The sequence below is a fragment of the Nerophis ophidion genome, linkage group LG09 (genome assembly GCF_033978795.1).
Source record: "Nerophis ophidion isolate RoL-2023_Sa linkage group LG09, RoL_Noph_v1.0, whole genome shotgun sequence".
Lineage (NCBI taxonomy): Eukaryota > Metazoa > Chordata > Actinopteri > Syngnathiformes > Syngnathidae > Nerophis > Nerophis ophidion.
In genome coordinates this window covers 8,481,573-8,508,651 of record NC_084619.1, presented here as the reverse complement: position 1 = coordinate 8,508,651, position 27,079 = coordinate 8,481,573, and the positions used below count along the sequence as shown (strand labels likewise).

The 27,079-nt window shown below is 34.2% G+C and overlaps 2 protein-coding genes across 2 annotated transcripts in view; one reads left to right on the top strand and one right to left on the bottom strand.

Moving 5' to 3' along the window:
* LOC133558756 (homeobox protein Nkx-2.5-like) lies at positions 1 to 25,835 on the bottom strand. The gene is made up of 2 exons (XM_061909915.1): positions 25,383 to 25,835; positions 1 to 979 (listed from the first exon to the last, which is right to left on the bottom strand). The coding sequence occupies exons 1-2, from the start codon at positions 25,735 to 25,737 to the stop codon at positions 330 to 332; spliced, it is 1,005 nt and encodes a 334-aa protein (XP_061765899.1). The 5' UTR covers positions 25,738 to 25,835; the 3' UTR covers positions 1 to 329.
* LOC133559763 (mitoferrin-2-like) overlaps positions 25,736 to 27,079 on the top strand; it is a 7,024-nt gene continuing 5,680 nt past the window's right edge. The window contains exons 1-2 of the mRNA XM_061911831.1: positions 25,736 to 25,741; positions 25,801 to 25,849. Of these exons, the coding sequence (XP_061767815.1) occupies positions 25,736 to 25,741; positions 25,801 to 25,849 (55 nt within the window). The remainder of the gene's footprint in view (positions 25,742 to 25,800; positions 25,850 to 27,079) is intronic.

Genomic DNA, 27,079 nt, shown 5'->3' with positions numbered 1-27,079 from the left:
TAAAAATTTTAATATGGACACTCACACATACCTTATTTTATAACAAAATGTGTACATTTCTGCAGTTTTGTATGCATTATCATTTTTTTAGATATAATAAAATCGCCATGAATACAATCCATCATGTCACGCGTGCATGCTGTGAAAAACATTATTATCTAAAAAAAAAAAAAAAAAAAAAAAAGCTTTATCCTGCAGATTCGGCATTAATTGCGTATTTCCAATTAACTGACGTATTGTTAATTGTTCACTGTGTTCTTATTAATGACACTCAAAGACAAATAAACAGCAGTTTAGTTTTTTTGTTGTTGCACCATTTCAAATGTGCGTTACCAGGCTCTGATGCCCTGCAGAGTCCCCTGGCATGGAGGCCCCACAGTCCCTTGCGCGGGTTGGCCCTGCGCCTGCGCCCCCAGGGGCCCCAAAGTCATGCTCATGAATGCGTTGGCGGCGGTGCTGGGGGGCTGCAGGGCGGGCAGACTAGTACAGTAAGTGTTGCTGTAGGCGGAGTTGCTGTAGGTGTAGGCCGGGTAGCCGCTGTAGCTGTACGGGCTCGCTGCGACCGAGTAAGAGGCGTTATATGTCGGGGATCCAGTCAAACAGGGCCGCCCGTCGCGCACCAGCACCGGTACGTGCACCCGCCTCGGCGGCGGCGGCGGCGGCGGCGGGGCAGGAGGGTGAGGATGGTGGTGGTGGTGGTGGTGGTGATGGCCGACCATTTCCAGGGACTTGTCCTGCCGCTGCCGCTTGCATTTGTACCTGCGGTTCTGGAACCAGATCTTCACCTGCGTGGGCGTGAGCTTGAGCGAGCCGGCCAGGTGTTCTCTCTCCGGGGCGGACAGGTAGCGCTGCCGCTTGAAGCGACGCTCCAGCTCGAACACCTGCGTCTGGGAGAAGAGGACCCGGGGCTTCCGGCGGGTCCTCTGCTGCTTGCTGGCCGGCTTCTCGGCCTCCTCGCCCCGCAGCGACGCGCACACCTCTGCGCGGCGAGCACCGGTGGGAAGAGTAAGCACATGGCAACAATACATTAACTTTTAATTATAATTAAAATGATAATTAATTATATATATATAATTATATATGTAGAATATATTTATATTATTCATATATATAATATATGTTATTTATTATTATTTATTATTATTATTATTGTCTATTGTGAGCGAACTGTGGTGCTGAATTTTCCAAAGGGATCAATAAAGTACTTTCTATTGTATTGTATTCTATTCTAAATGTCTATTTAAAAAAAATCAGCATTTCACAATTACAAACTCACTTTGAAAAATAGTCCAATAAAAAACCCAAACAACTTATTTATCATTTATATTTGTATGAAATCGGCCCCTAGTGTGTGAATGTGAGTGTGAATGTTGTCTGTCTATCTGTGTCCAGGGTGTACCCCGCCTTCCGCCAGATTGTAGCTGAGATAGGCACCGGCGGCCCCCCCCCCCCACCCCCCCGCCACCCCCAAAAGGGAATAAGCGGTAGGAAATGGATGGATGGATATTTTTCCCCAAAAATAACACCAGCCAAAATATGTAACAAAAAGAGGAAAAACAAAACACAGAAGACAAAGCAAATAAAAAAAAAAAAAAAAAAACAAAACGCACATATATATATATTATTTATTTGCAGAGGAATGATAAAAAAAAAAGATTGACATTTTCATAAAATAATTCCAAATGTGTACAAAATATTAATTTTCCGAGCTGACCAATATTTATCGTTAATTTAACTTTATAGCCCATCAAAAATAAATGTAATATTACTGTAGCTCTCTATTATCATTTTTAATTTATTTTTTTTGTATATTGATTACCGTATTTCCTTGAATTAATTTAAAACCTCTTCTCATTCCTGCGCTTACCAACGGCATGCGGTAAAAGTAAGCATGCGCTAATTATTCTAAAACCTTTTCTCACTCCGACACTTACCAAATGTATGCAGTAAAAATTTGAGTGTGATGTAAGCTTGGACCTTAAATCCTACTGAATAGCTCTTAATCTTCTTCCCGTTATGCGATTTCAAATTACCGGTGTTGAAATTAGCCTCCTCCATTTTGAAAATGATGACAGGGGAAGTGTCACAAGTTTGACCAGGCGGTAATACTAAGCATGCGCTAATTATTTTGGGAAGCGAGTTTGCCCCGGCAGTAATTCAAGGCAGGCGCATACTATATACCCGGCGGCAATTCAAGGAAATACGATATTTTCCACAAATAACACCAGCCAAAATATATAACAAACAGAGGAAAAACAAAACACACAAGACAAAGCAAATAACAAAACAAACAAAACAAAGCACACATATATATATTATTTATTTGCAGAGGAATAAAAAAAAAAAAAAGATTGACATTTTCATAAAATAATTCCAAATGTGTACAAAATATTAATTTTCCGAGCTGACCAATATTTATCGTTGATTTAACTATAGCCCATCAAAAATAAATCTAATATTACTATTATCATTTTTAATTATTTTTTTTTGTATATTGATTACCGTATTTCCTTGAATTAATTTAAAACCTCTTCTCATTCCTGCGCTTACCAACGGCATGCGGTAAAAGTAAGCATGCGCTAATTATTCTAAAACCTTTTCTCACTCCGACACTTACCAAATGTATGCAGTAAAAATTTGAGTGTGATGTAAGCTTGGACCTTAAATCCTACTGAATAACTCTTAATCTTCTTCCCTTTATGCGATTTCAAATTACCGGTATTGAAATCAGCCTCCTCCATTTTGAAAATGATGACAGGGGAAGTGTCACGAGTTTGACCAGGCGGTAATACTAAGCATGCGCTAATTATTTTGGGAAGCGAGTTTGCCCCGGCAGTAATTCAAGGCAGGCGCATACTATATACCCGGCGGCAATTCAAGGAAATACGATATTTTCCACAAATAACACCAGCCAAAATATATAACAAACAGAGGAAAAACAAAACACACAAGACAAAGCAAATAACAAAACAAACAAAACAAAGCACACATATATATATTATTTATTTGCAGAGGAATAAAAAAAAAAAAAGATTGACATTTTCATAAAATAATTCCAAATGTGTACAAAATATTAATTTTCCGAGCTGACCAATATTTATCGTTAATTTAACTTTATAGCCCATCAAAAATAAATCTAATATTACTGTAGCGCTGTATTATCATTTTTATTAATTTTTTTGTATATTGATTACCGTATTTCCTTGAATTAATTTAAAACCTCTTCTCATTCCTGCGCTTACCAAAGGCATGTGGTAAAAGTAAGCATGCGCTAATTATTCTAAAACCTTTTCTCACTCCGGCACTTACCAAAGGCATGCAGTAAAAATTTGAATGTGATGTAAGCTTGGACCTTAAATCGTACCGAATAGCTCTTTATCTTCTTTCCTTTATGCGATTTCAAATTACCGGTGTTGAAATCAGCCTCCATTTTGAGAATGATGACAGGGGAAGTGTCACTCGTGACGTCACGAGTTTGACCAGGCGGTAATACTAAGCATGCGCTAATTATTTTCCGAAGCGAGTTTGCCCCAAGGCAGGCGCATACTACAGGCAATTCAAGGAAATACGGTATTTTCCAAAAAATAACACCAGCCAAAATATATAACAAACAGAGGAAAAACAAAACGCACAAGACATAGCAAATTAAAAAAAACTAACAAAAAAAGCACACATATTCATTTGCACAGGAACAAGAAAAAAAGACTGACATATTTTCATAAAATAATTCCAAAAGTATACAAAATATAAATTTTCCGAGCTGACCAATATTTATCGTTGATTTAACTTTATAGCCCATCAAAAATAAATCTAATATTTCTGTAGCACTCCATTCTCATTTTTAATTTGTTTTTGTATACTGATTACTGTATTTCCTTAAATTGTCGCCGGGGCGCTAATTAATTTAAAACCTCTTCTCATTCCTGTGCTTACCAAAGGCATGCAGTAAAAGTAAGCATGCACTAATTATTTTAAAACCTCTTCTCATTCCTGCGCTTACCAAAGGCATGTGGTAAAAGTAAGCATGCGCTAATTATTTTAAAACCTCTTTTCACTCCTGCACTTACCAAAGGCATGTGGTAAAAGTAAGCATACGCTAATTATTCTAAAACCTCTTCTCACTCCTGCACTTACCAAAGGCATGCAGTAAAAGTGAGCATGCGCTAATTATTCTAAAACCTCTTCTCACTCCGGCACTTACCAAAGGCATGTGGTAAAAGTAAGCATGCACTAATTATTTTAAAACCTCTTCTCACTCCTGGGCTTACCAAAGGCATGCGGTAAAAGTAAGCATGCCCTAATTATTTTAAAACCTCTTCTCACTCCTGCGCTTACCAAAGGCATGCGGTAAAAGTAAGCATGCGCTAATTATTCTAAAACCTCTTCTCATTCCTGCGCTTACCAAAGGCATGCGGTAAAAGTAAGCATGCGCTAATTATTCTAAAACCTCTTCCCACTCCTGCGCTTACCAAAGGCATGCGGTAAAAGTAAGCATGCGCTAATTATTTTAAAACCTCTTCTCATTCCTGCGCTTACCCAAGGCATGCGGTAAAAATAAGCACGCGCTAATTATTCTAAAACCTCTTCTCACTCCGTCACTTACCAAAGGCATGCGGTAAAAGTAAGCATGCGCTATTTATTTTAAAACCTCTTCTCACTCCTGCGCTTACCAAAGGCATGCAGTAAAAGTAAGCATGCGCTAATTATTTTAAAACCTCTTCTCACTCCGGCACTTACCAAAGGTATGCAGTAAAAATTTGAGTGTGATGTAAGCTTGGACCTTAAATCCTACTGAAGTGTCACGAGTTTGACCAGGCGGTAATTCAAGGCAGGCGCATACTATATACCCTGTGGCAATTCAAGGAAATACAGTATTGTCCAAAAAATAACATGACCAGCCAAAATATATAACAAACAGAGGAAAAAAAAAACACACAAGACGAAGCAAATAAAAAAAACAAACAAAACAAAGCACACATAAATATTATTTATTTGCAGAGGAATAAAAAAACGAAAAAAAATTGACATATTTTCATAAAATAATTCCAAATGTATACAAAATATTAATTTTCCGAGCTGACCAATATTTTATTGTTGATTTAATTATGTAGCCCATCAAAAATCCATCCATCCGTCCATTTTCCTACCGCTTATTCCCTTTGGGGTCGTGGGGGGGCCCTGGTGACTATCTCAGCTACAATCGGGCGGAAGGCGGCGTACACCCTGGACAAGTCGCCACCTCATCGCAGTCCATCAAAAATAAATCTAATATTTCTGTAGCACTCCGTTATAATTTTTTTTGATTATTTTATATATCCATCCATTTTCAACCGCTTATTCCCATTGGGGTCGCGGGGGGCGTTGGTGCCTATCTCAGCTACAATCGGGCGGAAGGCGGGGTACACCCTGGACAAGTCGCCACCTCATCGCAGTCCATCAAAAATACATCTAATATTTCTGTAGCACTCCGTTATAATTTTTTTGGATTGTTTTATATCCATCCATCCATCCATTTTCTACCGCTTATTCCCTTTTGGGGTCGCGGGGGGCGCTGGCGCCTATCTCAGCTACAATCGGGCGGAAGGCGGGGTACACCCTGGACAAGTCGCCACCTAATTGCAGTCGATCAAAAATAAATCTAATATTTCTGTAGCACTCCGTTATAATTTTTTTGGATTATTTTATATATCCATCCATTTTCAACCGCTTATTCCCATTGGGGTCGCGGGGGGCCCTGGTGCCTATCTCAGCTACAATCGGGCGGAAGGCGGTGTACACCCTGGACAAGTCGCCACCTCATCGCAGTCCATCAAAAATACATCTAATATTTCTGTAGCACTCCGTTATAATTTTTTGGGATTATTTTATATATCCATCCATTTTCAACCGCTTATTCCCATTGGGGTCGCGGGGGGCGCTGGCGCCTATCTCAGCTACAATCGGGCGGAAGGCGGAGTACACCCTGGACAAGTCGCCACCTCATCGCAGGGCCAACACAGATAGACAGACAACATTCACACACTAGGGCCAATTTAGTGTTGCCAATCAGGTGCATGTCTTTGGAAGTGGGAGGAAGCCGGAGTACCCGGAGGGAACCCACGCAGTCACGGGGAGAACATGCAAACTCCACACAGAAAGATCCCGAGCCTGGGATTGAACCCAGGACTACTCAGGACCTTCGTATTGTGAGGCAGACGCACAAACCCCTCTTCCACCGTGAAGTGTATACAAAATATACATTTTCCGAGCTGACCAATATTTATTGTTGATTTAATTTTGATTTAATATTGGAGCTCCTCATTTCTGTAGCACTCCATTATCATTTAAAAAAAAATATATATATATATTGATTAATTCTGTTGTCCTATTTATTATTGTATTTGCAGTGTTGTTGCACCATTCTATTTGAGTGCGACTGAACTTACTGGACTATTTATTTGCCAATATGTAATATACTGTATAATAAATAAATAGCTTATACTTGCATATATAGCAATTTTCTACTTTCAAGGTATTCAAAGCGTTTTGACACTATTTCCACATTCACCCATTCACAGACACTGATGGAGGGAGCTGCCATGCAAGGCCCTAACCACGACCCATCAGGAGCAAGGGTGAAGTGTCCTGCTCAAGGACGCAACGGACGTGACGAGGTTGGTAGAAGCTGGGGATCGAACCAGGAACCCTAGGGTTGCTGGCACGACCACTCTCCCAACCACGCCACGTCAAATATGAATAAAGTGTAATCAGGTTACTCTCTTGAAATATATGTAAATATTTTATTATTATAGCTTGCTGCGTAAAATGATGTTATTATGACACGGACACGATAAAATCAAAATAAAAACGACAATAAAAACGTAAGCATTGATACAACGTTGATCATACACACATGTCCTTTAAAAGTGACTTTGAAACAACGTTGAAATATAGTTGTATTTCTAAATTGAGACAACGTTGTAGGTCGGGAAATGACCACATTTTAAAGGTCAAATCAACGTCAAAACCCAACATTGATTGACCGTGGTCAAAAAGCGTGTTGTTTCAACGTTAGATTTGAGTTGCCTAATTCAATAAGTTCTCAACATTGTTTTAATGTCTTGTGCCTTCTGGGAAATAAATATGGGAAAATTAGTAATATGCTTTGTCACTTATAACAAACACAAAGTCGAGACTAAATATATTTCCTTTTTTTTATATTGCACTCTTTTAAAATATGAAAAAATATATAAAAATGGCCCACATGTGATTTGGTGGAAAAAGTTTGGACACCTCTGCTTTAACAATTCCAATTATTGTGCGTATTTGCTACAAAAAAAAAATCAAACCATAACCGTTTGACCATATTTTGTCTGTTATTTGCCTTTCATGTTAAGCTGAATTTCTCCTTGAGATGAACCTTAGTTTCAACCTTTTTGAAACCAAGAGCTACTTCTTGGGTACTGATTAATGCCAAGGGCTACCAGTTTGATACACACTTAAATAAATTGCCAGAAATAGCCAATTTGCTCAATTTACCTTTAATAAATAAATCTATATATATATAAAAAATGGGTATTTCTGTCGTAGATTTTGTTTCCTCTTACAGAAGGTTTTTCGTAGAGAATAAATAATGGAAAAAACACTTAATTGAACAGTTTAAAAGAGGAGAAAACAGAAAAAAAATGAAAATTAAATTTTGAAACATAGTTTATCTTCAATTTGGACTCTTTAAAATTCAAAATTCAACTGAAGAAAAAAGAAAAAAACTACCTAGTTTGAATCTTTTTGAAAGACTTGACATAAGATATAAATTTGATTCTCAAGATTTTTTTATATTTGCCAGAATAATTTTTTTGAATTTTAATCATAAGTTTGAAGAAATATTTCACAAATATTCTTCGTCAAAAAAACAGAAGCTAAAATGACGAATTAAATCAAAATGTATTTATTATTCTTTACAATAAATAAAAAAAAACTTGAACATTGATTTAAATTGTCAGGAAAGAAGAGAAAGGAATTTAAAAGGTAAAAAGGTATATGTGTTTAAAAATCCTAAAATCGTTTTTAAGGTTGTATTTTTTCTCTAAAATTGTCTTTCTGAAAGTTTTAAGAAGCAAAGTAAAAAAATTAATTAATTTATTTAAACAAGTGAAGACCAAGTCTTTAATATATTTGCTTGGATTTTAAAATTCTATTTGAGTTTTGTCTCTCTTAGAATTAAAATTTTCGAGCAAAGCGAGACCAGCTTGCTAGTAAATAAATAACATTTTTAAAAAATAGAGGCAGCTCACTGGTAAGTGCTACTATTTGAGCTATTTTTAGAACAAGCCAGCGGGCGACTCATCTGGTCCTTACGGGCTACCTGGTGTAACTGACATACATTTTGGGGATTACTTTTAAGCAGGGTGGTCAAAAATGATGAGTTAACTCATGTGATTGATCACAAAATATTGCATTAATCATGCATTTATGCAGATTAAATACACAATCTGGCAAATATCACTTCAACCCCGATTAAAAACTGTACAGCATTCTGACAATAGAATTGACTCTGTGTCCAAATATCAGGGTACTTTTAAACATTGATTTAAAGCAGGGGTGTCAAAGCCGAGGCACACGGGCCAGATCTGGACCGTGAATTAATGATTTATGGCCCCCAGGGTGATATTTGATTCGTATAAGAACCGGCCCGCAGGCCACAGCCGCCTGCTGCTGTTTTGCACGCACCAATACTCCATCAGTCTTGGCTCTAGGAATTTTCAAAACGGGTTGCCAGGGACCCCATTAAGTCATAACAAATGGGGTCCCACAGTAAATATTTGGGGTCCCACTTTTTCGTAACCGTTTTGAAAAAAAAATGTATGCATTATCCAGTTATATCTCACATTTTATATTGTGTTTAGGAAAAAGGTCGTCATAAACGTTACTTAATTCATAAAAAAAATTACAAAAGGAAAAACTAATTTTTATGCATATGTAAATATATTTAGTTATAAACATTCAATCACTTTTTTCTTTCCATCATGCATATAAACTTTACTGCTCCCTTTTTCTACATTTTTATTGTAATATTTTTAAAATGTGTTTGTTCTATTTTTGACCAAGCAAACAATCTGAAGTTGCCTTTATTTTTTTTTGTTTTAATGCCATTATTGTAATATTCCGGCCCTCGTCTGCACAGATTTGTCCTCCATGCAGCCCCTGAACTAAAATAAGTTTGACACCCCTGCTTTAAAAGATGCAAGCAACTAATAACCCCAACTTGATGTTCATCCTGTCATTTTAATGTGTAATTTGCCTCTTGGGAAGGATTCCCTTGGAAAAGAGGTTTGTTATATCAATGGGATTATTTTCCTGGTTAAATGAAGGTTATATATAAAATAATCCAAAAATCAATAATGTGATTATTATACAATAAAAACTGCTGGGTTACTTTGCTATTCCAATTTATGAATTGCAAGGGTTAAATTCTGGAGTTATTTATTTGAAGAGCAATCAATTTTTTGGGTTATAAGGGTACGATTTTAACTCAATTTCAGGGTTTTCAAAATGATGAACCATTTTTGAGTTGTTTTTCAAATGGTAACACATTTATGGGTAAAAGGCCTTTTTTTTTTTTACCATAAAAAAATTACTTTTTTCTTGAAGGGAATTTTATTAAAGATTAATCTCATTAACATTATTTCCAATCACACATTTTATGTACATGAAAATATTTCAGCATGCTGTACAGAACTACTATGACCATACACAGCAATTCTTGAAAAAAAAAAAAAAAAAAAATGTCACTCATATCTTGCTTTTGAGGATATTTTAATCGAATAAAAATAATTTTGATCAGTAGTTGGTAAGGAGTTAGACAAACCAGCAGTATAATTGATCTTTTTTAACCAACTATTTGGTCAAGGAGCGCTAAATTGCACAACCTAATAGTTGGGTTTGGAATTACCCAACAATGTAGTGAGCATAACTCAGCTTTTGTGTTAAATAAATTCAACCCAATAGTTGGGTTATGAATCAACCAACATTGAGTTACAATAAGTTAATATTTGTGTTAAATAATTCAACCTAATTTTTTGGTTGGGAGTAACCCAAAATTAAGTTATCAAAACTCAACTTTTTGGTCAAATAGTTAAACGCAAAAATTGGGTGGAAAAAATTGACCCAAAATGTTGGGTTGAAATAATTCAAATAAGGGGTTCGTCCTTTTCTGAACCAGCAGTTGGGTTAAAATTGGGTTAATTGTTAACCCAACATTTTTGGGGGTTTGGAATAACCCAACAATGTAGTGAGCATAACTCAGTTTTTGTGTTAAATAAATTCAACCCAATAGTTGGGTTATGAATCAACCAACATTGAGTTAGCATAAAAACTCAATATTTGTGTCAAATAATTCAACCTAATTGTTTGGTTAGGAATAACCCAAAATTAAGTTATCAAAACTCAACTTTTTGGTCAAAAAGTTAAACGCAAAAGTTGGGTGGAAAAAATTGACCCAAAATGTTGGGTTAAAATAATTCAAATAAGGGGTTCGTCCTTTTCTGAACCAGCAGTTGGGTTAAAATTGGGTTAATTTTTAACCCAATATTTTTGAGGGTTTGGAATAACCCAACAATGTAGTGAGCATAACTCAGCTTTTGTCTTAAATAAATTCAACCCAATAGTTGGGTTATGAATCAACCAACATTGAGTTAGCATAAAAACTCAATATTTGCGTTGAATAATTCAACCTAATTGTTTGGTTAGGAATAACCCAAAATTAAGTTATCAAAACTCAACTTTTTGGTCAAATAGTTAAACGCAAAAGTTGGGTGGAAAAAATTGAACCAAAATGTTGGGTTGAAATAATTCAAATAAGGGGTTCGTCCTTTTCTGAACCAGCAGTTGGGTTAAAATTGGGTTAATTTTTAACCCAATATTTTTGAGGGTTTGGAATAACCCAACAATGTAGTGAGCATAACTCAGCTTTTGTGTTAAATAAATTCAACCCAATAGTTGGGTTATGAATCAACCAACATTGAGTTAGAATAACTTAATATTTGTGTTAAATAATTCAACCTAATTTTTTGGTTGGGAGTAACCCAAAATTAAGTTATAAAAACTCAACTTTTTGGTCAAATAGTTAAACGCAAAAGTTGGGTGGAAAAAATTGACCCAAAATGTTGGGTTGAAATAATTCAAATAAGGGGTTTGTCCTTTTCTGAACCAGCAGTTGGGTTAAAATTGGGTTAATTTTTAACCCAACATTTTTGAGGGTTTGGAATAACCCAACAATGTAGTGAGCATAACTCAGCTTTTGTGTTAAATAAATTCAACCCAATAGTTGGGTTATGAATCAACCAACATTGAGTTAGCATAAAAACTCAATATTTGTGTTGAATAATTCAATCTAATTGTTTGGTTGGGACTGCAATGAGGTGGCGACTTGTCCAGGGTGTACCCCACCTTCCGCCCGATTGTAGCTGAGATAGGCGCCAGCTCCCCCCGCGACCCCAAAAGGGAATAAGCGGTAGAAAATGGATGGATGGATGTTTGGTTGGGAGTAACCCAAAATTAAGTTATCAAAACTCAACTTTTTGGTCAAATAGTTAAACGCAAAAGTTGGGTGGAAAAAATTGACCCAAAATGTTGGGTTAAAATAATTCAAATAGGGGGTTCGTCCTTTTCTGAACCAGCAGTTGGGTTAAAATTGGGTTATTTTTTAACCCAACGTTTTTGAGTGTGTTTTTGTCCAATTATGAGAAATTAATAATAAAAACACTGTAAAATTGGGTGTTTTTGTTTTTTAATTACTTTAAATAGATAAACAGTTTTTGCCATAAAATATACAGATTTTTATTTTATTTTTACACACACTAAAAAAATACTGGGTTATGATAACCCGTTTTATGAGTTGCGAGTGTTGAATTAAATGTTGGAGTTATTTTTATGAATAGCAATCAATTTTTGGGGGATTATAAGAGTATTATTTTAACAGAATTTCTGGGTTTTCAAAAATTATTAATCATTTTTGGGTTGTTTTTCGATGATTAACGCATTTTTGGGCGAAAGGCGTTTTTTTTTATATTAAAAGGGACTTTTCTTGAAGGGAATTTTATTATGGATTAATCACATCAACATTATTTACAATCACGCAACATTGAGTTAGCATAACTCAATTTTTGGGTTAAATAATTCAGCCCAATAGTTTGGTTGGGAATAACCCAACATCAAGTTATCATAACTCAACTTTCTGGTTAAATAATTCAACGCAAAAGTTGGGTTGGAAAAAATGTACCCAAAATCTTAAGTTAAAACCCCTCAAATAAGGGCTTCGTCCTTTTCTGACCCAGTAGTTGGGTTAAAATTGGATAATTTTTTTAATCCAACATCTTTTAGTGTCCAGGACTCCCTTTGGAAAATAGTTGTGTTTTTTTTAATATCCATGGGATTCTTTTTCTGGTTAAATAAAGGTTGTATATAACATATTCCATCCATCCATCCATTTTCTACCACTTGTACAAAAATAAAAAATGTGGTATTATCAAATATTTAAAATTTTGCAGTCAAGTTGTTACCGTACTGATTTTAATGTGAGTGTTAAAGGTGTCTTGGTCCTCTTGGAGGTCTGCGGCGTTGGGTTGCGCAATTTAGCCCTCCTTGACCCAATAGTTGGGTTAAGAATAAACCGACATTGTAGTGAGCATAACTTAACTTTTGGGTTAAATAATTCAACCCAATAGTTTGGTTGGGAATAACCCAACATTAAGTCATCGTAACTCAACTTTTTGGTAAAATAACTCAACGCAAAAGTTGGTTGAAAAAAAATCAACCCAAAATGTTGCGTTAAAATAACTCAAATAAGGGGTTCGACCTTTTCTGAACCAGCATTTTTTAGAGTGCAATTTAAATGTATATTAATGTGTTGTGATAATACTATGATTACACTATTTTACTGTGAAGAAACAGTTAATTGTTGTGCAAGGATATCAGATTTTTTTTTTTTTTTTTTAACTGCCATTTGTTTTAATATTAAATGCACTTAAATCTGGAAAAATACTTTTAAATGCTGTGAAATCCTGGAATTTTTTAACCCCAACATTTTTATATTGTGCAGGACTCCCCTTGAAACAGAGGGTTTTAATTTGATTATGTTCTATGGTATGATTTTATTGTAATGATTTTATTACATGTATCCCTGTAAATTAGGTAGCCAGGGACTCCAGATGGAAATGAGCTATAATCTTGTACAGAACATATGTTTTTGAGCTTCATGTTTCTGTGCATTGTCCCTTCAAATAAAGACTAAACTAAACTAATATCAAAGGGATTTTTTTTTCCTACAAAGGTTGCATATAAAATAATCCAAAAATCAACAATGTGATTTGAATGACAGTACTTTTATCGCTAAATAAATTATATCCTGACGATATTTGACCTCATTAGTTTAAGTGTGCTTTTAATGTTAAAACAGCATGATGCACTTCTGCACAAGGCGTGGCATGATCAAATATGTAACATTTTCCGTTAATTTATTACCGTACTCATTTTAATTTGAGTGGAACTTAAAGGTGTCTTGGTCCTCTTGGAGGTCTGCGGCGTTGGGTTGCGCAATTTAGCCCTCCTTGACCCAATAGTTGGGTTCGGAATAACCCAACAATGTAGTGAGCATAACTCAACTTTTGGGTTAAATAATTCAACCCAATAGTTTGGTTGGGAATGAGCCAACATTAAGTTACCGTAATTCAAATTTTTGGTGAAATAATTCCATGCAAAAGTCAGGTGGAAAAAATTAACCCAATATGTTGGGTTAAAATAACTCAAATAAGGGGTTTGTCCTTTTCTGAACAAGCAGTTGGGTTAAAATGGGGTTATTTTTTAACCAAGCATTTTTTTTGTGTGCAGTTTAAATTTTTTGTAATTTGTTGTGATATTGAAAAATATTGTTAAATGCTGTGAAAGATTTTTTCACAGCGTGTTCAAGAGTCTGCAACGCATGCAGTTGCCTCAATAAACAAATTACTTGACAGTCATTTTTGGGCGGAAGGCTTTTTTTTTTATTATTAAAAAGTGACTTTTTTCTTGAATTTTATTAAGGATTAATCTCATTAACATTATTTAAAATCACCCAACATTGAGTCAGCACAACTCAGCTTTTGGGTTAAAAAATTCAAGTTTGGTCGGGAATAACCCGACATTAAGTTACCGTAACTCAACTTTTTGGTGAAATAATTCAACACAAAAGTTGGGTTGAAAAAAAATCTAACCAAAATGTTGAGTTAAAATAACTTAAATGAGGGTTTGAAATTTGGTGTGCAGTTTAAATTTATATTAATTTGTTGTGACATCACTATGATAACATTATTATACGGTGACATAACAGTTAATTGCTGTGAAATATAAGGATATCTTTTTTTTTTTTTTTTTTTTTTTACAGCCATTTGTTTTAATATTGCATGCAAGTAAATCTGGAAAAATACTGTTAAATGCTGTGAAATCCTGAATTTTTTTTTTTTTTTTTTACAGCGTGTTCAATAGTCTGCAACGCATGCAGTTGCCTCAATAAACAAATTACTTGGGTGGAAGGCTTTTTTTTTTTTTAATTAAAAAGTGTCTTTTTTCTCGAATTTTATTAAAGATTAATATCATTAACATTATTTCCAATCACCCAAAACTGAGTTAGCACCACTCAACTTTTGGGTTGAATAATTCAACCCAGTAGTTTCGTTGGGAATAACCCAACATTAAGTTACCGTAACTCAACTTTTTGGTGAAATAATTCAACACAAAAGTTGGGTTGAAAAAAAATCAAACCAAAATATTGAGTTAAAATAACTCAAATGAGGGTTTGAAGTTTGGTCATAATTGGGTTATTTTTTAACCCAACATTTTTTAGTATGCAGTTTAAATTTATATTAATTTGTTGTGATATCACTATGATAACATTATTATACGGTGACATAACAGTTAATTGCTGTGAAATATTAGGATATCAGTTATTTTTTTTTTTTTTTTACTGCCATTTGTTTTAATATTGCATGCAAGTAAATCTGGAAAAATACTGTTAAATGTTGTGAAATCCTGGAATTTTTTAACCCAACATTTTTTATATTGGGCAAGAGGTTTTTAATTTTATTATGTGATGATTTTATTGCATGTATCCCTTTAATTTAGGTAGCCAGGGACTGCAGGTGGAAATGAGCTATAATCTTGTACAGAACACATCAGTTTTTGAGCTTCATGTTTCCGTGCATTGTCCTTTCAAAAATAGAGTAAACTAAACTAATATCAATGGGATTTTTTTCCTATAAAGGTTGCATATAAAATAATCCAAAAATCAACAAAGTTGGGTTGAAAAAAAATCAAACCAAAATGTCGAGTTAAAATAACTCAAATGAGGGTTTGAAATTTGGTGTGCAGTTTAAATCTATATTAATTTGTTGTGATATCACTATGATAACATTATTATACGGTGACATAACAGTTGATTGCTGTGAAATATAAGGATATCATTTTTTTTTTTTTTTTTTTTTACAGCCATTTGTTTTAATATTGCATGCAAGTAAATCTGGAAAAATACTGTTAAATGCTGTGAAATCCTGAATTTTTTTTTTTTTTTTTACAGCGTGTTCAATAGTCTGCTACGCATGCAGTTGCCTCAATAAACAAATTACTCGGGTGGAAGGCTTTTTTTTTTTTTAATTAAAAAGTGCCTTTTTTCTCGAATTTTATTAAAGATTAATATCATTAACATTATTTCCAATCACCCAAAACTGAGTTAGCACCACTCAACTTTTGGGTTGAATAATTCAACCCAATAGTTTAGTTGGGAATAACCCAACATTAAGTTACCGTAACTCAACTTTTTGGTGAAATAATTCAACCCAAAATCAACCCAAAATTTCGAGTTAAAATAACTCAAATGAGGGTTTGAAATTGGGTCCTAATTGGGTTATTTTTCAACCCAAAATTTTTTAGTGTGCAGTTTAAATTTATATTAATTTGTTGTGATATCACTATGATGACATTATTATACGGTGATACAACAGTTAATTGCTGTGAAATATTAGGATATCGGTTATTTTTTTTTTTTTTTACTGCCATTTGTTTTAATATTGCATGCAAGTATATCTGGAAAAATACTGTTAAATGTTGTGAAATCCTGGAATTTTTTAACCCAACATTTATTTTAGTGTGCAGGACTCCCCTTGAAAAAGAGGTTTTTAATTTGATTATGTGATGATTTTATTGTAATGTTTTTATTGCATGTATCCCTTTTAATTTAGGTAGCCAGGGACTGCAGATGGAAATGAGCTATAATCTTGTACAGAACACATCTGTTTTTGAGCTTCATGTTTCCGTGCATTGTCCTTTCAAAAATAGAGTAAACTAAACTAATATCAATGGGATTATTTTCCTATAAAGGTTGCATACAAAATAATCCAAAAATCAACAAAGTTGGGTTGAAAAAAAATCAACCCAAAATGTTGAGTTGAAATAACTCAAATGAGGGTTTGAAATTTGGTGTGCAGTTTAAATTTACATTAATTTGTTGTGATATCACTATGATAACATTATTATACGGTGACATAACAGTTAATTGCTGTGAAATATAAGGATATCATTTTTATTTATTTTTTTTACTGCCTTTTTTAAAAATATTGCATGCAAGTAAATCTGCGATGAGGTGGCGACTGGTCCAGGGTGTACCCTGCCTTCCGCCCGATTGTATAGCTGAGATAGGCGCCAGCGACCCCATAAAAGGGAATAAGCGGTAGAAAATGGATGGCAAGTAAATCTGGAAAAATACTGTTAAATGCTGTGAAATCCTGGAAATTTTTTAACCCAACATTTTTATAGTGTGCAGGACTCCCTTTGAAAAAGAGGGTTTTAATTTGATTATGTCATATGGTATTATTTTATCGTAATGATTTTATTGCATGTATCCCTTTTAATTTAGGTAGCCAGGGACTGCAGATGGAAATGAGCTGTAATCTTGTACAGAACACATCTGTTTTTGAGCTTCCCCAAAAGGGAATAAGCGGTAGAAAATGGATGGATGGATGGGTTTCTGTGCATTGTCCCTTCAAATAAAGACTAAACTAAACTAATATCAATTGGATTTTTTTCCCCTATAAAGGTTGCATATAAAATAATCCAAAAATCAACAAAGTGATTATTATAATATGATTTTTTTTTTTAAATGACAGTACTTTTAAGGCTAAATATAACATCATGCAAATGTGTTTTTATATCCTGATGATATTTGACCTCGATTTTAATGTTAAAACACAATGTTGCACTTCTGCACAATTGCCGCATGATCAAATATTTACTTTTGAAAAATGATGTAGCTTTTTATGTAAATTTTTTAACCCAACATTTTTATAGTGTGCAGGACTCCCCTTGAAAAAGAGGGTTTTAATTTGATTATGTCATATGGTATCATTTTAATTGTAATGATTTTATTGCATGTATCCCTTTTAATTTAGGTAGCCAGGGACTGCAGGTGGAAATGAGCTATAATCTTGTACAGAACACATCCGTTTTTGAGCTTCCCCAAAAGGGAATAAGCGGTAGAAAATGGATGGATGGATGGGTTTCTGTGCATTGTCCCTTCAAATAAAGACTAAACTAAACTAATATCAATGGGATTTTTTTCCCCTATAAAGGCTGCATATAAAATAATCCAAAAATCAACAATGTGATTATTATAATATGATTTTTTTTTTTAAATGACAGTACTTTTAAGGCTAAATATAACATCATGCAAATGTGTTTCTATATCCTGATGATATTTGACCTCGATTTTAATGTTAAAACACAATGTTGCACTTCTGCACAATTGCCGCATGATCAAATATTTACTTTTGAAAAATGATGTAGCTTTTTATGTACATTTTTTAACCCAACATTTTTATAGTGTGCAGGACTCCCCTTGAAAAAGAGGGTTTTAATTTGATTATGTCATATGGTATCATTTTATCGTAATGATTTTATTGCATGTATCCCTTTTAATTTAGGTAGCCAGGGACTGCAGGTGGAAATGAGCTATAATCTTGTACAGAACACATCTGTTTTTGAGCTTCATGTTTCTGTGCATTGTCCTTTCAAAAATAGAGTAAACTAAACTAATATCAATGGGATTTTTTTCCCTATAATGGTTGCATATAAAATAATCCAAAAATCAACAAAATTGGGTTGAAAAAAAATCAACCCAAAATGTTGAGTTAAAATAACTCAAATGAGGGTTTGAAATTTGGTGTGCAGTTTAGATTTACATTAATTTGTTGTGATATCACTATGATAACATTATTATACGGTGATATAACAGTTAATTGCTGTGAAATATTAGGATATCAGTTTTTTTTTTTTTTTTTTTTTTACTGCCATTTATTTTAATATTGCATGCAAGTAAATCTGGAAAAATACTGTTAAATGCTGTGAAATCCTGGAATTTTTTAACCCAACATTTATTTGAGTGTGCAGGACTCCCCTTGAAAAAGAGGTTTTTAATTTGATTATGTGATGATTTTATTTTAATGTTTTTATTGCATGTATCCCTTTTAATTTAGGTAGCCAGGGACTGCAGGTGGAAATGAGCTATAATCTTGTACAGAACACATCTGTTTTTGAGCTTCCCCAAAAGGGAATAAGCGGTAGAAAATGGATGGATGGATGGGTTTCTGTGCATTGTCCCTTCAAATAAAGACTAAACTAAACTAATATCAATGGGATTTTTTTCCCCTATAAAGGTTGCATATAAAATAATCCAAAAATCAACAATGTGATTATTATAATATGATTTTTTTTTTTTAATGACAGTACTTTTAAGGCTAAATATAACATCATGCAAATGTGTTTTTATATCCTGATGATATTTGACCTCGATTTTAATGTTAAAACACAATGTTGCACTTCTGCACAATTGCCGCATGATCAAATATTTACTTTTGAAAAATGATGTAGCTTTTTATGTACATTTTTTAACCCAACATTTTTATAGTGTGCAGGACTCCCCTTGAAAAAGAGGGTTTTAATTTGATTATGTCATATGGTATCATTTTATCGTAATGATTTTATTGCATGTATCCCTTTTAATTTAGGTAGCCAGGGACTGCAGGTGGAAATGAGCTATAATCTTGTACAGAACATATCTGTTTTTGAGCTTCCCCAAAAGGGAATAAGCGGTAGAAAATGGATGGATGGATGGGTTTCTGTGCATTGTCCCTTCAAATAAAGACTAAACTAAACTAATATCAATGGGATTTTTTCCCCTATAAAGGTTGCATATAAAATAATCCAAAAATCAACAAAGTGATTATTATAGTATGATTTTTTTTTTTAAATGACAGTACTTTTAAGGCTAAATATAACATCATGCAAATGTATTTTTATATCCTGATGATATTTGACCTCGATTTTAATGTTAAAACACAATGTTGCACTTCTGCACAATTGCCGCATGATCAAATATTTACTTTTGAAAAATGATGTAGCTTTTTATGTAAATTTTTTAACCCAACATTTTTATAGTGTGCAGGACTCCCCTTGAAAAAGAGGGTTTTAATTTGATTATGTCATATGATATCATTTTATCGTAATGATTTTATTGCATGTATCCCTTTTAATTTAGGTAGCCAGGGACTGCAGGTGGAAATGAGCTATAATCTTGTACAGAACACATCTGTTTTTGAGCTTCCCCAAAAGGGAATAAGCGGTAGAGAATGGATGGATGGATGGGTTTCTGTGCATTGTCCCTTCAAATAAAGACTAAACTAAACTAATATAAATGGGATTTTTTTCCCCTATAAAGGTTGCATATAAAATAATCCAAAAATCAACAATGTGATTATTATAATATGATTTTTTTTTTTTAATGACAGTACTTTTAAGGCTAAATATAACATCATGCAAATGTGTTTTTATATCCTGATGATATTTGACCTCGATTTTAATGTTAAAACACAATGTTGCACTTCTGCACAATTGCCGCATGATCAAATATTTACTTTTGAAAAATGATGTAGCTTTTTATGTACATTTTTTAACCCAACATTTTTATAGTGTGCAGGACTCCCCTTGAAAAAGAGGGTTTTAATTTGATTATGTCATATGGTATCATTTTATCGTAATGATTTTATTGCATGTATCCCTTTTAATTTAGGTAGCCAGGGACTGCAGGTGGAAATGAGCTATAATCTTGTACAGAACATATCTGTTTTTGAGCTTCCCCAAAAGGGAATAAGCGGTAGAAAATGGATGGATGGATGGGTTTCTGTGCATTGTCCCTTCAAATAAAGACTAAACTAAACTAATATCAATGGGATTTTTTCCCCTATAAAGGTTGCATATAAAATAATCCAAAAATCAACAAAGTGATTATTATAGTATGATTTTTTTTTTTAAATGACAGTACTTTTAAGGCTAAATATAACATCATGCAAATGTATTTTTATATCCTGATGATATTTGACCTCGATTTTAATGTTAAAACACAATGTTGCACTTCTGCACAATTGCCGCATGATCAAATATTTACTTTTGAAAAATGATGTAGCTTTTTATGTAAATTTTTTAACCCAACATTTTTATAGTGTGCAGGACTCCCCTTGAAAAAGAGGGTTTTAATTTGATTATGTCATATGATATCATTTTATCGTAATGATTTTATTGCATGTATCCCTTTTAATTTAGGTAGCCAGGGACTGCAGGTGGAAATGAGCTATAATCTTGTACAGAACACATCTGTTTTTGAGCTTCCCCAAAAGGGAATAAGCGGTAGAGAATGGATGGATGGATGGGTTTCTGTGCATTGTCCCTTCAAATAAAGACTAAACTAAACTAATATAAATGGGATTTTTTTCCCCTATAAAGGTCGCATATAAAATAATCCAAAAATCAACAATGTGATTATTATAATATGATTTTTTTTTTTTTTAAATGACAGTACTTTTAAGGCTAAATATAACATCATGCAAATGTGTTTTTATATCCTGATGATATTTGACCTCGATTTTAATGTTAAAACACAATGTTGCACTTCTGCACAATTGCCGCATGATCAAATATTTACTTTTGAAAAATGATGTAGCTTTTTATGTAAATTTTTTAACCCAACATTTTTATAGTGTGCAGGACTCCCCTTGAAAAAGAGGGTTTTAATTTGATTATGTCATATGGTATCATTTTAATTGTAATGATTTTATTGCATGTATCCCTTTTAATTTAGGTAGCCAGGGACTGCAGGTGGAAATGAGCTATAATCTTGTACAGAACACATCCGTTTTTGAGCTTCCCCAAAAGGGAATAAGCGGTAGAAAATGGATGGATGGATGGGTTTCTGTGCATTGTCCCTTCAAATAAAGACTAAACTAAACTAATATCAATGGGATTTTTTTCCCCTATAAAGGCTGCATATAAAATAATCCAAAAATCAACAATGTGATTATTATAATATGATTTTTTTTTTTAAATGACAGTACTTTTAAGGCTAAATATAACATCATGCAAATGTGTTTCTATATCCTGATGATATTTGACCTCGATTTTAATGTTAAAACACAATGTTGCACTTCTGCACAATTGCCGCATGATCAAATATTTACTTTTGAAAAATGATGTAGCTTTTTATGTACATTTTTTAACCCAACATTTTTATAGTGTGCAGGACTCCCCTTGAAAAAGAGGGTTTTAATTTGATTATGTCATATGGTATCATTTTATCGTAATGATTTTATTGCATGTATCCCTTTTAATTTAGGTAGCCAGGGACTGCAGGTGGAAATGAGCTATAATCTTGTACAGAACACATCTGTTTTTGAGCTTCATGTTTCTGTGCATTGTCCTTTCAAAAATAGAGTAAACTAAACTAATATCAATGGGATTTTTTTCCCTATAATGGTTGCATATAAAATAATCCAAAAATCAACAAAATTGGGTTGAAAAAAAATCAACCCAAAATGTTGAGTTAAAATAACTCAAATGAGGGTTTGAAATTTGGTGTGCAGTTTAGATTTACATTAATTTGTTGTGATATCACTATGATAACATTATTATACGGTGATATAACAGTTAATTGCTGTGAAATATTAGGATATCAGTTTTTTTTTTTTTTTTTTTTTTACTGCCATTTATTTTAATATTGCATGCAAGTAAATCTGGAAAAATACTGTTAAATGCTGTGAAATCCTGGAATTTTTTAACCCAACATTTATTTGAGTGTGCAGGACTCCCCTTGAAAAAGAGGTTTTTAATTTGATTATGTGATGATTTTATTTTAATGTTTTTATTGCATGTATCCCTTTTAATTTAGGTAGCCAGGGACTGCAGGTGGAAATGAGCTATAATCTTGTACAGAACACATCTGTTTTTGAGCTTCCCCAAAAGGGAATAAGCGGTAGAAAATGGATGGATGGATGGGTTTCTGTGCATTGTCCCTTCAAATAAAGACTAAACTAAACTAATATCAATGGGATTTTTTTCCCCTATAAAGGTTGCATATAAAATAATCCAAAAATCAACAATGTGATTATTATAATATGATTTTTTTTTTTTAATGACAGTACTTTTAAGGCTAAATATAACATCATGCAAATGTGTTTTTATATCCTGATGATATTTGACCTCGATTTTAATGTTAAAACACAATGTTGCACTTCTGCACAATTGCCGCATGATCAAATATTTACTTTTGAAAAATGATGTAGCTTTTTATGTACATTTTTTAACCCAACATTTTTATAGTGTGCAGGACTCCCCTTGAAAAAGAGGGTTTTAATTTGATTATGTCATATGGTATCATTTTATCGTAATGATTTTATTGCATGTATCCCTTTTAATTTAGGTAGCCAGGGACTGCAGGTGGAAATGAGCTATAATCTTGTACAGAACATATCTGTTTTTGAGCTTCCCCAAAAGGGAATAAGCGGTAGAAAATGGATGGATGGATGGGTTTCTGTGCATTGTCCCTTCAAATAAAGACTAAACTAAACTAATATCAATGGGATTTTTTCCCCTATAAAGGTTGCATATAAAATAATCCAAAAATCAACAAAGTGATTATTATAGTATGATTTTTTTTTTTAAATGACAGTACTTTTAAGGCTAAATATAACATCATGCAAATGTATTTTTATATCCTGATGATATTTGACCTCGATTTTAATGTTAAAACACAATGTTGCACTTCTGCACAATTGCCGCATGATCAAATATTTACTTTTGAAAAATGATGTAGCTTTTTATGTAAATTTTTTAACCCAACATTTTTATAGTGTGCAGGACTCCCCTTGAAAAAGAGGGTTTTAATTTGATTATGTCATATGATATCATTTTATCGTAATGATTTTATTGCATGTATCCCTTTTAATTTAGGTAGCCAGGGACTGCAGGTGGAAATGAGCTATAATCTTGTACAGAACACATCTGTTTTTGAGCTTCCCCAAAAGGGAATAAGCGGTAGAGAATGGATGGATGGATGGGTTTCTGTGCATTGTCCCTTCAAATAAAGACTAAACTAAACTAATATAAATGGGATTTTTTTCCCCTATAAAGGTTGCATATAAAATAATCCAAAAATCAACAATGTGATTATTATAATATGATTTTTTTTTTTTAATGACAGTACTTTTAAGGCTAAATATAACATCATGCAAATGTGTTTTTATATCCTGATGATATTTGACCTCGATTTTAATGTTAAAACACAATGTTGCACTTCTGCACAATTGCCGCATGATCAAATATTTACTTTTGAAAAATGATGTAGCTTTTTATGTACATTTTTTAACCCAACATTTTTATAGTGTGCAGGACTCCCCTTGAAAAAGAGGGTTTTAATTTGATTATGTCATATGGTATCATTTTATCGTAATGATTTTATTGCATGTATCCCTTTTTAATTTAGGTAGCCAGGACTGCAGTGGAAATGAGCTATAATCTTGTACAGAACATATCTGTTTTTGAGCTTCCCCAAAAGGGAATAAGCGGTAGAAAATGGATGGATGATGGGTTTCTGTGCATTGTCCCTCAAATAAAGACTAAACTAAACTAATATCAATGGGATTTTTTCCCCTATAAAGGTTGCATATAAAATAATCCAAAATTCAACAAAGTGATTATTATAGTATGATTTTTTTTTTTTAAATGACAGTACTTTTAAGGCTAAATATAACATCATGCAATGTATTTTATATCCTGATGATATTGACCTCGATTTTAATGTTAAAACACAATGTTGCACTTCTGCACAATTGCCGCATGATCAAATATTACTTTTGAAAAATGATGTAGCTTTTTATGTAAATTTTTTAACCCAACATTTTTATAGTGTGCAGGACTCCCCTTGAAAAAGAGGGTTTTAATTTGATTATGTCATATGATATCATTTTATCGTAATGATTTTATTGCATGTATCCTTTTAATTTAGGTAGCCCAGGGACTGCAGGTGGAAATGAGCTATAATCTTGTACAGAACACATCTGTTTTTGAGCTTCCCCAAAAGGGAATAAGCGGTAGAGAATGGATGGATGGATGGGTTTCTGTGCATTGTCCCTTCAAATAAAGACTAAACTAAACTAATATAAATGGGATTTTTTTCCCCTATAAAGGTCGCATATAAAATAATCCAAAAATCAACACTGTGATTATTATAATATGATTTTTTTTTTTTTAAATGACAGTACTTTTAAGGCTAAATATAACATCATGCAAATGTGTTTTTTATATCCTGATGATATTTGACCTCGATTTTAATGTTAAAACACAATGTTGCACTTCTGCACAATTGCCGCATGATCAAATATTTACTTTTGAAAAATGATGTAGCTTTTTATGTACATTTTTTAACCCCAACATTTTATAGTGTGCAGGACTCCCCTTGAAAAAGAGGGTTTTAATTTCATTATGTCATATGGTATCATTTTATCGTAATGATTTTATTGCATGTATCCCTTTTAATTTAGGGTAGCCAGGGACTGCAGGTGGAAATGAGCTATAATCTTGTACAGAACACATCTGTTTTTGAGCTTCCCCAAAAGGGAATAAGCGGTAGAAAAATGGATGGATGGATGGGTTTCTGTGCATTGTCCCTTCAAATAAAGACTAAACTAAACTAATGTCAATGGGATTTTTTTCCCTATAAGGTCGCATATAAAATAATCCAAAATCAACAATGTGATTATTATAATATGATTTTTTTTTTTTAAATGACAGTACTTTTAAGGCTAAATATAACATCATGCAAATGTGTTTTTATATCCTGATGATATTTGACCTCTCGATTTAATGTTAAAACACAATGTTGCACTTCTGCACAATTGCCGTATGATCAAATATTTACTTTTGAAAAATGATGTAGCTTATCAACACATTTTTGGTGAGTTTTGCCAAAAGTTGTTACTGCACTGATTTGCACTTACTGGCGTCCTGGTCCTCCTGGAGGTCCGCGGCGTGCATCTGCCGGGTGCCCGGCGGCAAAACATCTCCGGCGGCAGCCCCGGACTCGCCCAGCCGGTCGGGTGCCGCCAGCGCCCCGAAGTAAGACATCCGCTCGTCGCTCTCCGACAAGCCCGAGCTGATCGGACTGGGACTGTCTCTCCCGGCCAGCATGCAGGAGGGCGGCGAGTCTCTCCCCGCCGGAGCCGGACTGCGCGGGCAGAGCCTGCAGGCAGAGATGAAGTGCAGCTCCTGGGACTGACGCTGCAACTCCAACTTCAGGATGTCCTTGACTGAAAAAGGCGTGGTGGAGGACGTTAAAGCCGGGCTCGGGAGCATGATGGTGAGTATCCAGGGGACAACTTGGAGGAATTGTTTTTTTTTTATTTTGTTTTCATGCAGACCGAGGAAAGAGCGGAGCAGGAGACATGTCCCCCCTGCAGCTGCACGTGTGTGTGTGTGTGTGTTTGTGTATGTGTGTGTGTGTGTGTGTGTGTGACCGAGGCTGAGGAGGGGGTCGATCCTGTTTGGTTGGTTTAAATTGAGTTCGAGAAAGATGCTGTCATCTCCAAGCTCCTCCCCTAAGCCCCCCTCTCTCTCTCATCTCTCTCTATCTCTATCTCTGCATCTTTTATAGCAGTGGTCCCCAACCTTTTTGTATCCGCGGACTGGTCAACACTTAATAATTTGTCCCGCGGCCCGGGGGGCGGGTGTCCTTTTTTTATTTATTTTTTTTTTTTCTTTTTTTTTTCCTTTGTCATGAAAAAGGGACGTTTTTGTCATGAAAGGGGAAGTGTTTGTGGTTGGTGCACTAATTGTAAGTGTAAATTGTGTTTTCTATTTTTGATTTAATAAAAAAATATATATATATTTTTTTTTAAATAAAAATTAATAAAAAATTATTCTGGTTGGGGGCACCACTGTTTTATAGGACAATTCCAACCTCTATTTCTAATTCTAATTCTATTTAATAGCGCTTTTTCTCTAGGACTCAAAGCGCTTTACATAGTGAAACCCAATATCTAAGTTACATTTAAACCAGTGTGGGTGGCACCAGGGAGCAGGTGGGTAAGTGTCTTGCCCAAGGACACAACGGCAGTAACTAGGATGGCGGAAGCGGGAATCGAACCTGCAACCCTCAAGTTGCTGGCACGGCCACTCTACCAACCGAGCTATGCCGCCCCTCATTTAACACTTACAGTGGGGCAAAAAAAGTATTTAGTCAGCCACCGATTGTGCAAGTTCTCCACTTAAAATGATGACAGAGGTCTGTATTTTCTCATAGGTACACTTCAACTGTGAGAGACAGAATGTGAACAAAAATATATCCAGGATCTCACATTGTAGGAAATTTAAAGTATTTGTAAATTATGTAGAAAATAAGTATTTGGTCAACCATTCAAGCTCTCACTGATGGAAGGAGGTTTTGGCTCAAAATCTCACGATACATGGCCCCATTCATTCTTTCCTTAACACGGATCAATCGTCCAGAAAAACAGCCCCAAAGCATGATGTTTCCACCCCCATGCGTCACAGTAGGTGTGGTGTCTTGGGATGCAACTCAGTATTCTTCTTCCTCCAAACACGACCAGTTGAGTTTATACCAAAAAGTTCTATTTTGGTTTCATCTGACCACATGACATTCTCCCAATCCTCTGCTGTATCATCCATGTATCCATTT

Bases quoted from the DNA above. Each gene is read 5' to 3' on its own strand.
- LOC133558756 (XM_061909915.1), bottom strand. From the start codon at position 25,737: ATGCTCCCGAGCCCGGCTTTAACGTCCTCCACCACGCCTTTTTCAGTC. The intron at 980-25,382 runs GTAAGTGCAAAT...CTCGCCGCGCAG, and splicing joins CCAGGAGGACCAGGACGCCA to AGGTGTGCGCGTCGCTGCGG.